Source organism: Arvicola amphibius, chromosome 1, assembly GCF_903992535.2.
Source record: "Arvicola amphibius chromosome 1, mArvAmp1.2, whole genome shotgun sequence".
Classification (NCBI taxonomy): Eukaryota; Metazoa; Chordata; class Mammalia; order Rodentia; family Cricetidae; genus Arvicola; species Arvicola amphibius.
The window spans coordinates 62,951,162-62,965,928 of NC_052047.1; the positions used below are offsets into that span (position 1 = coordinate 62,951,162).

Here is a 14,767-nt window from a genome sequence, read left to right on the forward strand (position 1 = left end):
CCTGCAGAGACTCAGACCAGCCAAGTCACCTGGAAAGAGCACCCGGGAAGCTGCCTGCAGGCGTGCAGTGTGCTCCAGGTCCCCAGCTTTGTGAGCTGTCACCATGCTGGGGTGGGCTTTGCTGAGATATCTGTTTATCATTCATTTCTGCTCCTGGAAGTAATCCCCAAAAAAACTCATTGATTCGGCTAGGTGGCACATACTTTTAACCCCAGCACTCGGGAGACAGAGGCAGGGGAATCTATGTGAGTTTGGGGCCAGTCTGGTTCATAAAGTAAGTTCCAGGACAGTTAAAGCTGTTAAACAGAGAAACCCTGTTTCAAAGAAACAAAAACAAAAACAAACAATTAAAAAAAACCAAACTCATTGGTTCACCATGGTGGACTTGGTAGTATCTGTACTGTGGTCTGTCATTGGTTTGTCATCTAGGATAAGTAAATGTTCATTCATCACCCCAGGAATAATGTCACAACAGTATGGCTCTGGCCCTGGCACCAAAAGTTCTAAACGTCTCATGGCTTAGGAGAACGTAAGTGCCAAACATTCTGTTCATGAAGCTCACCTGCAGCGACGTCACCGTGGACAGGTCTTTTAATTTCCCTTCCTCATCCTTCAGGTTGTAGCCCTCGGGCCTCTTGTCTCGTTCGGTGATCTTCCATAATTTAATAGTTTTATCTTTCAGAATAGAACAGGAAGAATAAGGCACCCTGTTACAACCAGGTCAGCCCAGCCCAGGTCTGTCATAGCCAGAGGGACGTGACATGTACCTCAGGAGTCACCCCACACCCCCGTTCTCACACAGCCAGGTTCTCCCTCACAATGCCTTACTCAAAATACCGCTACACATGAATACTCTATCCTCAGCCCATCTTTCTGAGTCCCTGGCAGGGGATGCTGCTAGGTCAAAGGGCATGGTCCTCGCAAGGATCACTACTGACTTCTACATTGAGTCTGTACCACTATGTCTTCCTGAGAAGGGGGTGGCCTATCTGCCATTGCTAGCTCAGTGGTACCTGCCACCCAAAAGCCAGTTCCAGGGGCTTCTCTTCTCTGCACTCCTCTCTTGCACCTCACAGGAGGAAGTGTAGGTAATGGTAACCTCATGGCTCACCTTGGCTATGCCACAGACACCATCCAAAATACATTGTCTCTTGCTAGGAAGGGTCTTTCAGATGCAATTAAAATTTAAATCTGGCGAGCAGATAAGCTGCCATCAGGAGCTGGGCCTTGCATCACTGCTAAAGGACCTGACAGAACCAAAGTGCTGCCTCTGTCAGCAGACATCCTCCAGGCTTGAGCTGTGCGCTGCTGGCCTCACAAGCACAGGGGCAAGTTCCTCTCCATCTCCCTCTTTCCCTCTGTCCTCTCTCTGGCTTCTACAGAGAACCCTGATAACCTCAGCAGTCAAAAGAAACAACAGTGTAAGCATGGGAGGAATTGAGAGGTTTCAGTTGGGGCCTTCTATAAGGGTCTTCAGTCTTCTGTAAGGACAGGGTGGAGCTGGAGTATAAAGAAGGTCTAGAAGTTTTGTGGGACTAAGAAGTGGGTGACTCTCACGGCTGGCCTTCCTTCCAGAATGGCAGGATGTTATTTTTGAAGACATATATGCATGCATGGGTGCTCACATGTGTGCATACACACGAGCGTGTGTACACACACGTGTGCACACACACGAGCATGTGCACACACACGTGCGCAACACACACACACAAACTTAGTGTCATCTTTACATGCTCCTGGTCCCATGTGACTATCCATCCATGCTCACACAGGATAAAGACCCCAGAGTACAGGTGTGCTGAGCTGATCACAGCCAGACCTCTGGGAGGCCAGCTAGATCCTGTCCTCTCAAAGCCCGGCAGAGATGCACAGCTAGAATGACAAGTGTCCTGTCAAGGGATGGTCCAGCAGAGGTGAGACATCAGGGCAGGCTTCACAGGGCACTATCCAGTGGATGGAGAGGGGATGAGGAGGGAAGTCACTACATGAGAGATTGTGGTGGGGGTAGGCAGGAGGTAAAAGCTAAGTAATTCTCAGGAAGCCATTGAAGCCCACTCAGTAGTAGGACTTCCTCAAGGAATGCAGAGGTGATGCCATCTTGCAAGCCTCCCTCAGGCTCACTCAGCATTTACTCTTCTCAGAGCACCAGATAGATATCATATCTCATAGCCCCAGAAGGGAGCAGTGTGCAGACCGAGACTAATGAATCTAAGACCACATGTCCCAGTCCACAGAGTTGGCCTGGACCCAAGTCTGTCCCACCAGACTCCTGGCCCAGGCTCATGGAGAACAGCAGGGCAAGTGTGGGAACTAGGTGGCCAGGAGGGGCTGAGAGGCCTAGACCCAATCTAGAGGTGGCAGTCAGAGCTAGCATGTAGCAACAGCTTTCTGAGATCACAGCCTGCTTGAAGCAGAGGGACAAAGACCAGCCACCTGTCTATTCTCCCCACCACTAAGGGGAGCTCCAGGCTGGGTGATTTGTGGCTCTGAATGAGAATTCAGTTTGTATCTGGTGGTCGCTGGTTTCTGGCCCTGGTCCCTGTTTCTGGAATATTCAACTTCATCTCTACCTTGAAAACATCCATGACCATTGTATTTACAATCAGCCAGGAAAAGCTGAAGAGAATGGCCTGGTTGTCACTAAAGCCACAGAGAAAGCAGGAAGCCTGTGTGAGGTCAGGCTGGCCCCACCCGCCAGGCCTCACCATTGGTGGACAGCAGCGAGTGCGCGGCATTCTGCTGCGGGAGCCATTTGATCTTGTTGATCTTCTCCTCGATCTCCAAGCTCTTCAGGTAGTCAAACTCGGGCTCGTGGCTCTGGAAGGTGCTGTACACGTCGTACTCACCCTGGCTGTGAGGCGCGTTCTTACTCTGCAGGGAAACCCAAACGCGGATGAGCCACAGGAGCAGTCAAGGCGGATGGAGGCAGACATGAGACCAGGCTGAATCTGCCTTGCGGCAGGGGTGCTATCCACACCACCAAAGGAAGATTGCTAGTGCAAGTGTACTCATCGTATTGCAGGTGTGTGTGTGTGTGTGTGTGTGTGTGTGTATAGGGTGGGTATGTGCAGGTGTGTGTGTGTGTACAGGGATGTGTGTATAGGCTGTATTGCAGGGGTGTGTGCATGTATATAGGAGACATGCAGGTGTGTGTACAGGTGTATATGTGTGTATAAGGATGTAGGTGTGCATGCATGTGTGTGAGCATGCATACAGAGACAAGGGACAACCTTAGATGTCATCCTCAGAACATTGTCTACCCTCTTTGAGGCAGGGTTTCTCATTATCCTAGACCTTACCAATTAGACCAGCAAGCCTTGGGGGCCTGCCTGTCTCTGTTTCCCCAAAACTGGAATCACAGGCATATGTATTTTTTATGTCAGTTCTGGGGATCAAACTTAGGTCTTCATGCTTGTGAGGCTAGGGTTCACCCCATGTATCCATGACATGGCCACCATTCACCCCGATGAGACCAGATGCCAATGTCAAGGCTCTACCTACCCTCATCTGTCTGGCCCTAACCCTGCTCCCTATGATGGCATTTTGGGCTGCAGAGTTCCTACTATGAATCTCCTCTCAATGGAGAACCCCAAACACTGAGTGTTAGACCTGCCATAAGCACCGGGGATCACTTTTCCAGCAGACAAGTCAAGTTTCTATGACAACATGAAATCACAGCTGGGAACAAGTGGAAAATAGCCAGCCAAGCCCAGCGTCAGGCTTTTCTGCTCATTTTGAAAGTGTCTATTTTTAGGTCTCCATCTCTGTCTTGCGTTAGGATCTGTTTGAAAATCCTTCCACGTCTTTTGCCTCCTCTTCCCATGAGCACGAGTTGCGAAAATGTCAGCAGGACCAGCGGGAGGAGACAAACGGAAGGAGAAAAGCCAGAACCTCTGAGCTCATTTCTCTTTGCAGCAGGCAGAACGATGGCTGACGCTGATGTGGCCTGGTGGGATGGTCTGCCTTGCGACACCTGTGCGCATCGGGCTGTCCCTCGCCTGCCCTTGCTGAGCTATTTTAAGCCCTCTGTGCTGCGCTTCTTGAGCTGTCAGAGGAAGGGTGACCGCAGCTCTCTGCCTGGTGGGGTTGCAACGCGGGGTTGCATGCGCTATGAAGCACGGGAACCGCGCTCAAGGGGTCAAAGTTGGCTTCAGCTCCTCTCTCTAGTCCTGCCTCCCTTGAGCCTCTCCCTTATCCCCTCCCTGGTTTCTCAACATTCAGTGCTGAGAGGCCCCTGGCTGGGGTGGTACATGACCAGGCAGCAAGAGCCTGGCATCTTTCCATGGGGCTGGCTGCTGATTGGCCTGTCTGTAAATGGGTGTGCATCTGTACCCTTGGGGACCAGCAAGAAGGAACCAAGGCAGAAACCATATGGAAATGGACTGCTCAGCCCAGTGTCTGCATGAATTATGTCCTCCTTGAAGGTGTGAGGTTTCAGAAATGACCTCCTGGGCGGGGGGATTGGTCTCAGGTTGTTCTTGGCATATTCAGAATGCTACTGCATAGCAACTGGGGAGGACAGAGGCGCAGATGGAGACTTGCTTGAAGGGTAAAGGCCTGTGCAAAACCTGCCAGGGTCAGCAAAAAGCTGGATGGGGTGGGGGTGGCGGTCCCCCCTCCCTAACACGGGCAGGGCAGGTTGGGGACTTGTTGGTTTGCCTGGAACTGCAGCCTTGTCAGTGAACAGTCAACAAACTCCTGTTGGGGGGGGGCGGGGGGCGGGGGGTTCAGAGAGCAGCTTTAGGAGCTGACCCAGTCCAACTGCCAGGTCCATCCCTTTCCCTGCAGCCCCAGGGACCTTGTGACAGAGGGGAGCCAGTGAGGGACTGGATGGAACACTTAGGCAAGGTAGGCCAGAAATCCTGCCCAGAAAACGGTCTGCACCCTGCCACACCTGCACCTGCCTGACCCCACCCTCACGCCCGCATTCTAGCCATCTGCCAGTCCTCTTCCGACCTCCCTCGTGACCCCTCCACACACATACCTCTGGTTCCCGCTGGAAGATAACCACGCGGCCACCCTTGTCACCTGTGGCCAGCAGTTCCCCAGTGTGGTTGAACTCGACAGTGGAGATGATGTCAGCTTGAGGAAGCAACACAGAAAGCATCTTCAGACTACCGCATTATCACACAGCGGCGTCAGCGTCAGTACAGGGCTCTGCTCTGCAGACCCCACAACCCTGGGGGTCCATGGAGCAGGCGGGAGCCCAGGCAAACAGAGCATGCTGAGGGTCCCCACCCTCCTGCAGGAGTGTGTGACTCTTCCCTATACCCTGTCCCTCACACAGCGTCAGGCAGGCTTCCTCCTGTGCTCAGCAGGTCCCTAGTACAAATCTGACACTTAGGCTGGGTTCCAGGCCCAGGGGACAGGACTGGGGACAGTGTGGGGCCTTGCTGAGGGCCTGAGGCCTGATGGGTATCGGAGCATGGAGGCTACCACCACTCCACAGCACTGGATGCCATCGGGGCCTTCCACAAGTCAGGCTTGTTCAGCCTTGGAAGGCAGGCAAGGGAGGGCAATTTGTTTATGGGGAGAGTAGGGACCAGGGGTCAAGACACGGTGGCTTGCTTGTGTCTCTAATGGGCACCTTTGGGGAAACTAAGATCTAGACCTAAAGTCAAAGCCATTGCACTGGGACAGATAAGGAATGGGTGCAAAGTTGGGGACCACCATGGCTCGCAGTCTGCCTACAAACTGGGGACAGAAGGTGACATTGAAAGCCACCTGGGTTTCCTTTGCCTTCCTTTCTTGAACCAGGCCTCATGTTCACTCCTAACACCTGTGGCAGACAAAAAGAAAAAAAGGAGCCCTTCTTCCATCAGCACAGCACAGTACCTGGTAGTGGTTGGGGTGAACTGTCTGCTCTACCTCAGAGCCTCACCTCCAGGCAGGCCTCTAGAAGTCTGAACTCAGCTTGAGACCTAGAGGCCTTCCTCATGGAGTCACCCCAGTAACTGGAGTGTCTGACCCACCTATGCGCGCAGATGTCTGATTAGAGCCCACAGTACTCAACCCAGACTCCAATCTCAGTATCTGGGAATGAGGGCAACCTTCTCAGTCTATCCCCAATCTTCTCAGGCTCTATGAAAATGGAGTGAAAACTGGCCTGAACATCTCAGGCAGCCAGCCACAGGGCTAGGGCCATTCTTGGGAAGGCTAGCCCCTGGCCTGGCAGAAGGAAAGTTCTTCATTCTAGAAAAAGCTCCAGAGTTCACCAGCCCCAAACCCAAGACTGCCCTACCAGCAGGCTTTACTGGAACCCCAAAATGGTCTTTGTTTTTAATTTAAACATATTCCTAATATTGAAAAGATGGAAGCATCTCTGTTGTTTTTTTTTTTAAAAAAAATTGTTTCCTATATATTATGAAACACAGAAAGTTTTACAACATTGACCCATAGGCCCAAGCAGCAACTGTTGGTCGGGCAGGGCAGAGCCTACTTCTGTAAATGGGCTCCTGATCATTCTTCACATTCCTGGCCTGGGCTCTCTCACTGCCAAAATCTCTGGCCCCAACTGTGGTAACAGGACGATCTGTGATAGCCCTCCAGGGACCCCAGTGGGGCACCAGTAGGCCTCCCTGCCTACTCTACTCTTCAGATAGTCACCAGGGAGAGGCCTATACCCTTGAATCTTGCTATCTTCCCTCATGTTCCATCCACAGCAGTTCCCAAACCTGATTTTCTTCTCTGGCTTTTAGCAGTAGCAAACAGCCCCTCCCTATCCCCACAGCCAGGTCTCAGCTTAGCTTCCAAGACACCCACATCCCTGTTTTATTCCCTGTCTGTTGCAGAATATTTCTTTAACTGTGCAAAGATGTGTTGCTGTTTTACCTTGTGTTCCTAAGACACCTGATTGGTCTAAAAAGAGCTAAACAGCCAGTAGCAAGGGAGGAGGTTCAGGCAGGACTTCTGGGCAGGGAGAGTAAGGAAGAGGAAGAATTTAGGCTAGGGGGTGGGGATAAAGAAAAAGAGATGCCAGGGAGATGCTGGAGACCAGGCAGACAGACACAGAGGAAGCAGAAAAGCAGGACATACGGAATGAAATAAAGGTAAAAAGCACCAAGGCAAAACGTAAATGAGTAGAAACAGGTTAAATTAAGTTAAAAGAGCTAGTCGGACAAGCCTAAGCTAAGACCGAGCATTCATTATTAATAATAAGTCTCTGTGTCCTTATTTGAGAGCTGGTTGGTGACTCAAAGAAAATGGCAATCACACCTGTCCTGCAAAGGAGGGCCTGGGCTCCTCCTAAACGGTCACCTAGCTCACTGTGCCCCACAGGCTGCAGGGAAACAACAGGCAGGGCCCAGCAACACCATGACTGACACTCTGATGTGTCACTTCCCTGCCCAAGGCTCCTAGCAGCCTTGGACCCCACATTCAGAGCTGTCTGCAATTGTGCACGTCAGGACCCCAGACCTTCACGTCCCCTGTGCCTGCCTCTTCAGAACTCACATGCCTCCCCATGGACGGTAAACCCCACCTGCCCTGGCCTCTGGGCTGGGCCCTGGGATTTGCTTGGGCCTATGAGACAATAGCTGGAGAGCTGCAGCAGGGCCCAAAGGGCCTCACACACTCAGTTCTAGCCTGCTGCCTCTGCTTTTGCCAGCAGAGGGACCTGCCCAGGCCAGTCTGCCAGTCTCTACAGGAGCAGGTGCAACAGAGCTGCTGGCCAAGCCCAGCCTGGAGCAGGCCACATACAAGCCCAAACTCAGTCTCTGCAGATGCATGACAAACTGTTTGCCAGTGACAGACATCCTCTAAGCCTTATCCTGTTCTACCTCGCCATCATTCCATGTCTGCCCAGGAGCCTCCTCATCCCAGCTGACGTCAGTGCCCAGCCTGGACATTGGGCCTGGGTGTCCTCCCTTGACATCAGTACAGCACAGCCTAGAGACTTTCTTCTCATCTTGCACATGGGCAGCCTGCTCAGTGGGCCAGCGTGCCCACCTTGTTGAACCCCTTCATCCTGTGCCCTCTTCCCCTGGCCCAGTCTGTATGCAGTGTTCCTTGTCTGTGTCTGGTGCCTGGTTCCATGATGGCCGAGCTCTGAGATGTACTTCAAAACCTCAGTGGCGCCTGCGTCTGGTATAGTGTGTGTGTCTACTTAATACGAACCTTTTGCTTATCAAAAACTTTAATTTGAGGGTGCTGGGATAGGACCTAGGGTTTTTATAGCCCATCATTGAGCTGTAACCCAGCTCTAATGTGTGCCCTCCAGAGGGAGCCCCTGATGCACACTGGGCCTCTGAGATAAATGTCAGTCGTGGTAACAACCAATTAGGTTATAGACACAGGATGTTAGTGGAACATACCCCTTTAAATTTAAATAGAGGGGACCAGGCAAGTGCCTGCTACACACACTAAGCTGTCCTGGACACTGACCCCATCCCTCCACACAGCACCTTCCCTGGCCCAGGGACATTCTGGGTTGACCTCAACCCTGCAGTATTGTGCTCCCAGATGAAGCAGTGGCTATTGCTACTTCACGTTAAAACTCCCTAGGGGGGAAGAGCAGAATATAAAATTGTATACAAAATGTCTTAATTATATAGACCAGTGATCACAGCCTTGTTTTAAAAAAGCAAACAAGCTAAAGTGGGAGGATGGAATTTTCCAGAATGTCAACAAAGAATGTAGAATGGATGTAACAAAATAAATTTCCCTTCCTGATTTTGTAGATGTTCTGTAATGCAGCTACATTATTTTAATAACTTTATTAGGATGTAATCAGTACATCAAAACCGGCATATTTAATGTAGACAACTTGATGAGTTTGGGTATATACATAACGCTCGTTATTTTTATGATGGGAAAATAATGCAATTAAATTAAAATGCTGACATAACCTCACTATTCAGAGCAATTGAGGTCCACCGAGGCCGGATGGTTACCACAGTAACAGACACTAATGTCTGTGGGCAATTTACAATTTGTATGTCATTTTCATGTCCACTGCTTCCTTGGAGCCTCAAAAGCGTCCCCCACCCTACCCGGGGGAGAGATTAGTGTGACTTACAGTTGGTGGCAGGAAGACAGTGCTCCTTCCACAGCAAAGCCGTGGGAGCTCTCCATAGACCAGTCAGAAGTCTGGGTTAGCATCCTGGCTCACACAGTCAGCTCGCTGTGTGGCCTAGGGTGGGTATCTGTGCCTAGGTTGTGATGTATGGTCTTCCTTGGACAGAGGAGAGGGAGGCAACTGCAGTGGGGAGACCAGGGAAGGAGGACCAACTAGGGTTCTGAGGGATAATGGGCTGAAAAAGAATCTACCTCTTAGAGAGCCACAGCCTTCTGCCATCATTGCCTCCGGCTCCTAGAAAGTGCAGTAGTGCTTAGAAGTAAAGGCCTACAGCCCGGCCCCTCCAGTCCTACAGTTTGGTTCTGAATACCAGTGCAGAACAGGTATCGACCTCCCAGGATCGACCTTCTTACCCGGACGAGGGCCCTGCCAAGCTCTCCAAACAAGGACCGCAGGGACGGGGGGATCATGCCTACTGTCTTAAGGCACAGGTCCCAAAGGTTTGCCTGAGGCAAAGCTACCTCAGAGTACCAAGAGTCACCATCCACCAACGCCAAGCACAGTCATTGGGAAGCACCTCTGCAGAGAAAGGTCACCTTTTCTCCTAGTAAAAGTGAGACACCTCCTGCTCTAGTACCACCTCCTTCAGGAAGCGCCTGCCCACCATACTCCATATCAATAAAATGGTCTCTTCTCTAGACGTGGGCTCAGGATCAAAGTGTGCCTCTTGGAAGGCCTAAGCTCATGCTCCCTGGCAGTCTGTGTCCCCATTACCTCTAGTCTTGACCATGAAGGGCAGCAGGGCCTGCAGCCAATCCCATCCACTTCTCCTGGGAGCCATCTGTCTCCAGGTAGCGCTGATCTAGCCCAGGAACCCTTATTGGAGCTGGGCTTTCAGGGTGACAACTGCAGGGTCTAAACCCATGACCAAATAACAAAACCAAACTATCCGTGGTCGCTGGAGGGGAACCATACACTAGGAAACCTTTGGGTCAGCAAAAGGAAAAAGCTCAAGGCTTGGCCTCAGAGTGGGGACCACCTATGCAGCCACAGACATGTGGAATGCCACTAGCCCTCGGCTATTCTGCAGAGTTGGCAGGCATGCAGGGAGCTAGCAACAGGGACAGTGGACAAGGCGCCACTGGTCAGCACCTTAAGCCAGCCCAGGGTCTACCTGAGAACACCTGAGAAGTGAGAGGTGTTATCTCTGGTGGCCATGCAATGACAGACTGTTGCCCACCACAGGCAAAGATGAGCAAAGATAGTGGCATGGGTTGTATTGCAGCCCCTAAAGAGATATGACAAAGGCTTGAACTTGGGCCCTGCAGGGAGCAGACTGCTCTGAAGGGGAGTCTTTGTAGATGGTCAAGATAAAGATGTCATACTCTAGGAAGACCAGCTCTAAGCACAAAGACCTAACATGAAGATGGAGTAGGACTCAGAGGCACACGGACATGGGGAAGGGACCACATGATGAGAAGCAGCAGGCAGACCCTAGTCTACAAGCTAAAGACTACCGACAGGGGCCAGGTGGAGTCTAGCCTGGGGCCTATAGAGGGAGCACCAGCACCACCTTGTGGACACCTGGACTTCAGCCTTCTGGCCTCTAGTGCTCAGAGGATACGTGTCATTTGTTTCAAGTTGGAGATGCTGGCCCTAGAATTCAGCACATTCAGGCTGTGGTGATGTTATGCAGCCACGAGCTCTGGAAAACATAGGAATCCCCATCTGTGCCCAGGTTGGCCTTCCACATCATGCCGTGTGGACCTGAGATGCCCACTGAGGTTCATCAAGGCGTGGCAACCCAGCCTGAGCTCCCTTACTCCCGAGCTGTGTTTCACCCATCTCAGATTAGACCACGCAGGGATAAGAAGAGGAACTGTCATCCTCACCTGGCCACCTTGTGCCTCAGGTTTATAAATAATTCAGATGTCTGGGGTCGAGTACGGTAGGCACGTCTTTAATCCCAGCACTTGGGAGGCAGAGGCAGGCAGATCTCTGCAAGTTCAAGGCCAGTCTGATCTATGTAGTGAGTTTCAGGACAGCCACGGCTATGTAGAAAGACCCCAACTCTAACAAAAACAAAACAAAATTTTTAAAAAAAAGCCAAAACAGGGATGCAAAGGAGGCCCTACGGCATGGAAACCTCAGGTCACAACTGACTGCTGGCCACAGCTGTGATTCCTGGGCAAGTATCTGTTGGACAGTGGGGAACTGGCAGAACACAAGGGAAGGGATCTGTGACAGAAACGGACATCCGTATCCACCTGTCAGAATGACAGAGCAGGCAAAGTCCCTGCAGCTAGGATGCTGCCTATCGTCCTTCCTACCTTCCCCAGCCTGGACTCTTCCCCACCTCCTTCATGGTGGGATCCTGTAAGCATGGTAATCTTGTTCTGAGGTCAGCATGTTCTCGGCTAATTCAAAGGCCCCCTTCCTGAAGTGTGCTTCTCCCTCTGTGGATTCCACACACTGGGAAGCCAACGGTGCCATCTGACTCACACTCCCATCTCCCAGAAGGTTCCAGAACCCAGCAGCATCATAGTCCAGCTCAGGAGTCACACATCCACTTCTGTCCCTGTGGGACTGACCACCGCCGTTCTACATAAATAGCATCTCATGGTGCATGCGGTCTGTGAGGTCCGAGCACACTGTACTCATTAGCACCCAGTTGCCTTTGAGACTGTAATGCTCCACTGCCATTGTGATGGTTTTAAGATACATTCCTCATCCCTCAGGGGTGTGAGCCTCTGAAAGCCACCAAACCTTGATCAGGGCTGCAGATGCTGAGGGAGTCAGTGGGAAGCGAGAACCTACTGCCCCTCCCACTTCACAAGGACAGGGTGGAGATGTCTGGGACCCAGACAGCCAGTTCCTCCTACCCAGGCCAGATGACTTGACCCCTGCCCATGGCATGTCTGCTGGCCAGACTGGTTCAACAACAGATGGGTCTGGAAGGCAGACAGGCAGCTGTGGATTTGCCCGTGGTCAGCACCATGTGGTCACCCTGCTGTGCCTTGAGGCCAGGCTGGATGGTGCTCAAAGCAGGAGGACACCCAGCTCTGGTTCCAGCCTCATGGCCAGGTGGCCTGAGGCCAGCCTCTGGCCTCAGGACAGAACAGGGTGAAGGAGATGGAGAGAACACCCTCCGCTCACCACCTGCTTCCCTGAACTTCCAGCTCTGGAAGGGTTTCCATGGTACCCAGCTTCTCTACCAAAGAAGATCCCAGAGTCCTTCCTGACCTGGTGGGGGGGGGGGGGTCTGACGAGACGTGGAATCTGCAGAGGGGCAACTCTTCCCTGTGTGCTGAGATTGGAGGGGGATCATCTGGCCAGAAGCCATGGTTAGGTACAATTAGCATGCCACCACCATCACCACTGTGCTGGCTAGTTTTATGTCAGCTTGGTAGAAGTTAGAGTTATCTAAGAGGGAACCTCAACTGAGAAAATGCCGCCATAATATTGGGCATTTTCTTAATTAGTGATTAAGGGGGAGGGGCCCATTGTGAATGAGAACACCCTTGGGCTGGAGGTCCTGGGTTCTATAAGAAGGCAGGCTGAGCAAGCCACGTTGAGTAGGGGAGTGAGCAACATCCCTCCACGGCCTCAGCATCAGCTCCTGTTTGAGTTCCCATCCTGATTTCCTTGGTTGCATGGTCCTGGTAGACCATGATGTGGAACTGGAAGACAAATAAACGCTTTCTTCTCTGACTTGCATTTCGGGCAAGGATGTTTCATCACCGTGACAGAAACCCTAAGCTAAGACAGGCGCCATCAGCATCACCACCGTTCTGAGCATAAACCTGACCTCATGGCCACCATGATACTGACACATGAATAACAGACATCCGGAGAGAGATGATGCGGGTTGCTGTGCTCTGCTAGGGACCTGGGTTTGAATCTAACCTGGCCCTGAGGCATGGTTTCGGTAGAGTCTCAGTGACTCCGTTTGTAAAGTCAAGGCTGGGGGCGCCGCCCTGTGCTGTGCCAGAGGGAGGGACACTGACACTGATTTGGACTGACCACCCAGATAGCTGATGCTGGCTGGCTGGGGGCCGGCTTTAGCCCTTCCAGCACCTGCAGTCCCCACTCAGGCTGCAGCTGTCAGGAAGGAAGTGGGGACCACGCCGATCTGGCACCATCAAGTCTCATCCCATCACTGTGTCCACCAGACCTTCCCAAGGCCTGTCTGCTCCAGGGTGGGTGAGGCGCTGAGCTGTGGAGTCCTGAGTGCTGAGGTCACAGTTGGCAGGACCAGCCCATCTCTTCCCCCTCTCCTGCTCCAGCTCTGGTTCAAGCCGTGACCAGCAGCATCCTATCCCGACTTTCCTATAGCCTTCTGTGGATTCCCATTGCCTCTGGGATACAGCCCCACCCTCTCGTCACCTCCCACAATGAGCTCTGTCCTATAGCCCCTTGGTGCTCTAAAAGAGACAGGCCTCTACTGCTCACCCACTAAGCATCCATCGCTCACCTACTAAGCGCCAGACCTTATGCTACACAACAAGGATTCAGAAGTGTGCCAGAAGAGGAGCTGTCCTCACATGTTGTAAGCATTTACACAGCCCGGAACAATGCTGGCCTCTGCCCAATTCCTCCTCTTTCCCTGCTGACACCCACCCAGCCCCTGCTGACACAGCCTGGCCAGACAGATAGCAACGGAGATAGTGGCTTTGGAGAGGCCCCTCCCCTGAACACCAAAGGGCTTTACACAGATGCATTACACAAGACGAGTTAACCCAGGAATGGGTGGCTACTTCACACCTGCTGACCTCCAGGGCCAGAACCCTCAACACCACCATGCAGGCAGGTCCCCGAGCCTTTCACCGTAGCAGGGCCCTGCACCTTTACGGAGCCCGACCACAGCACTGGGCTTCTCAAGCCTCGTGACCTTTAAAACTGGTTCCAAGCCACTGTGGTTTAACAATTGCCTTTGAAAAACTGAAGCAATACAGATGGCTGCCACAGCCAGAATAAGCGGCGGCCCACCCAGAACATCAGCCCATACTACCTCATGGTCGGCCCTGAATGCCAATGTCACTCTGAGTTCAGATTCTCACCGTACCCTATGTGGCTATCGCATGACCATTACAAAGTCCCCAGGGACTAGCCAACACCACAGACACAAGAACCAGGAAACTGGGCCTGAAGGACAGTCAGACCCCCACTCCATGCTCCTGCTTTGGTCAATGACCTGGATAATGAGGATCAACCATGGCCAGGGTCTGGCTGGCTATGGAGAGTTCAGCTGCTTAGTGTAGAGGTACTGCTTCCGGCAGTGTGGGTCTGCCAGCCTTGGGTGCCGGGCAAGGGGCTTCGGGGATCCCCTAGTGAATTCCTTCTCCATGGCGACTTTGGCTAGGGTAGATGAGAGCCAGACAGCACCCCTCCCCGACTGCTTGTGCCAATTAATTTTATGTTAACTCGAAACAGGCTAGAGTCATCTGAGAGGACGGAACCAACTAAGAAAATGCCTCCATAGGATTGGACTGTAGGCAAATCTGTAGGATATTTTCTTAATTAGTGACTGATGGCGAAGGGCCCAGTCCATGGTGGGTGGTGCCATCCCTGGGCAGGTGAAAGCAAGCTGAACAAGCAAGCCATGGGGAGCAAGCCACTAAGCAGCACCCCTCCAGGGCCTTTGCATGAGCTCTTGGCTCCAGGATCCTGCCCGGCTTGAGTTCCTGCCTGGCTTCCTTCTGTGCTGGACTATAACATGGAAGTGTACGGGACATGAACCCTTTCCTCCCC

The 14,767-nt window shown here is 52.3% G+C and overlaps 1 protein-coding gene across 1 annotated transcript in view; it reads right to left on the reverse strand.

Moving 5' to 3' along the window:
• The window catches only part of Ppp2r2c (protein phosphatase 2 regulatory subunit Bgamma), an 87,361-nt gene that overhangs the window by 26,452 nt on the left and 46,142 nt on the right, over positions 1-14,767 (reverse strand). The window contains exons 2-4 of the mRNA XM_038342842.1: positions 4,985-5,082; positions 2,706-2,871; positions 563-675 (exon numbers count right to left, since the gene is read on the reverse strand). Coding sequence (XP_038198770.1) covers positions 563-675; positions 2,706-2,871; positions 4,985-5,082 — 377 coding nt within the window. The remainder of the gene's footprint in view (positions 1-562; positions 676-2,705; positions 2,872-4,984; positions 5,083-14,767) is intronic.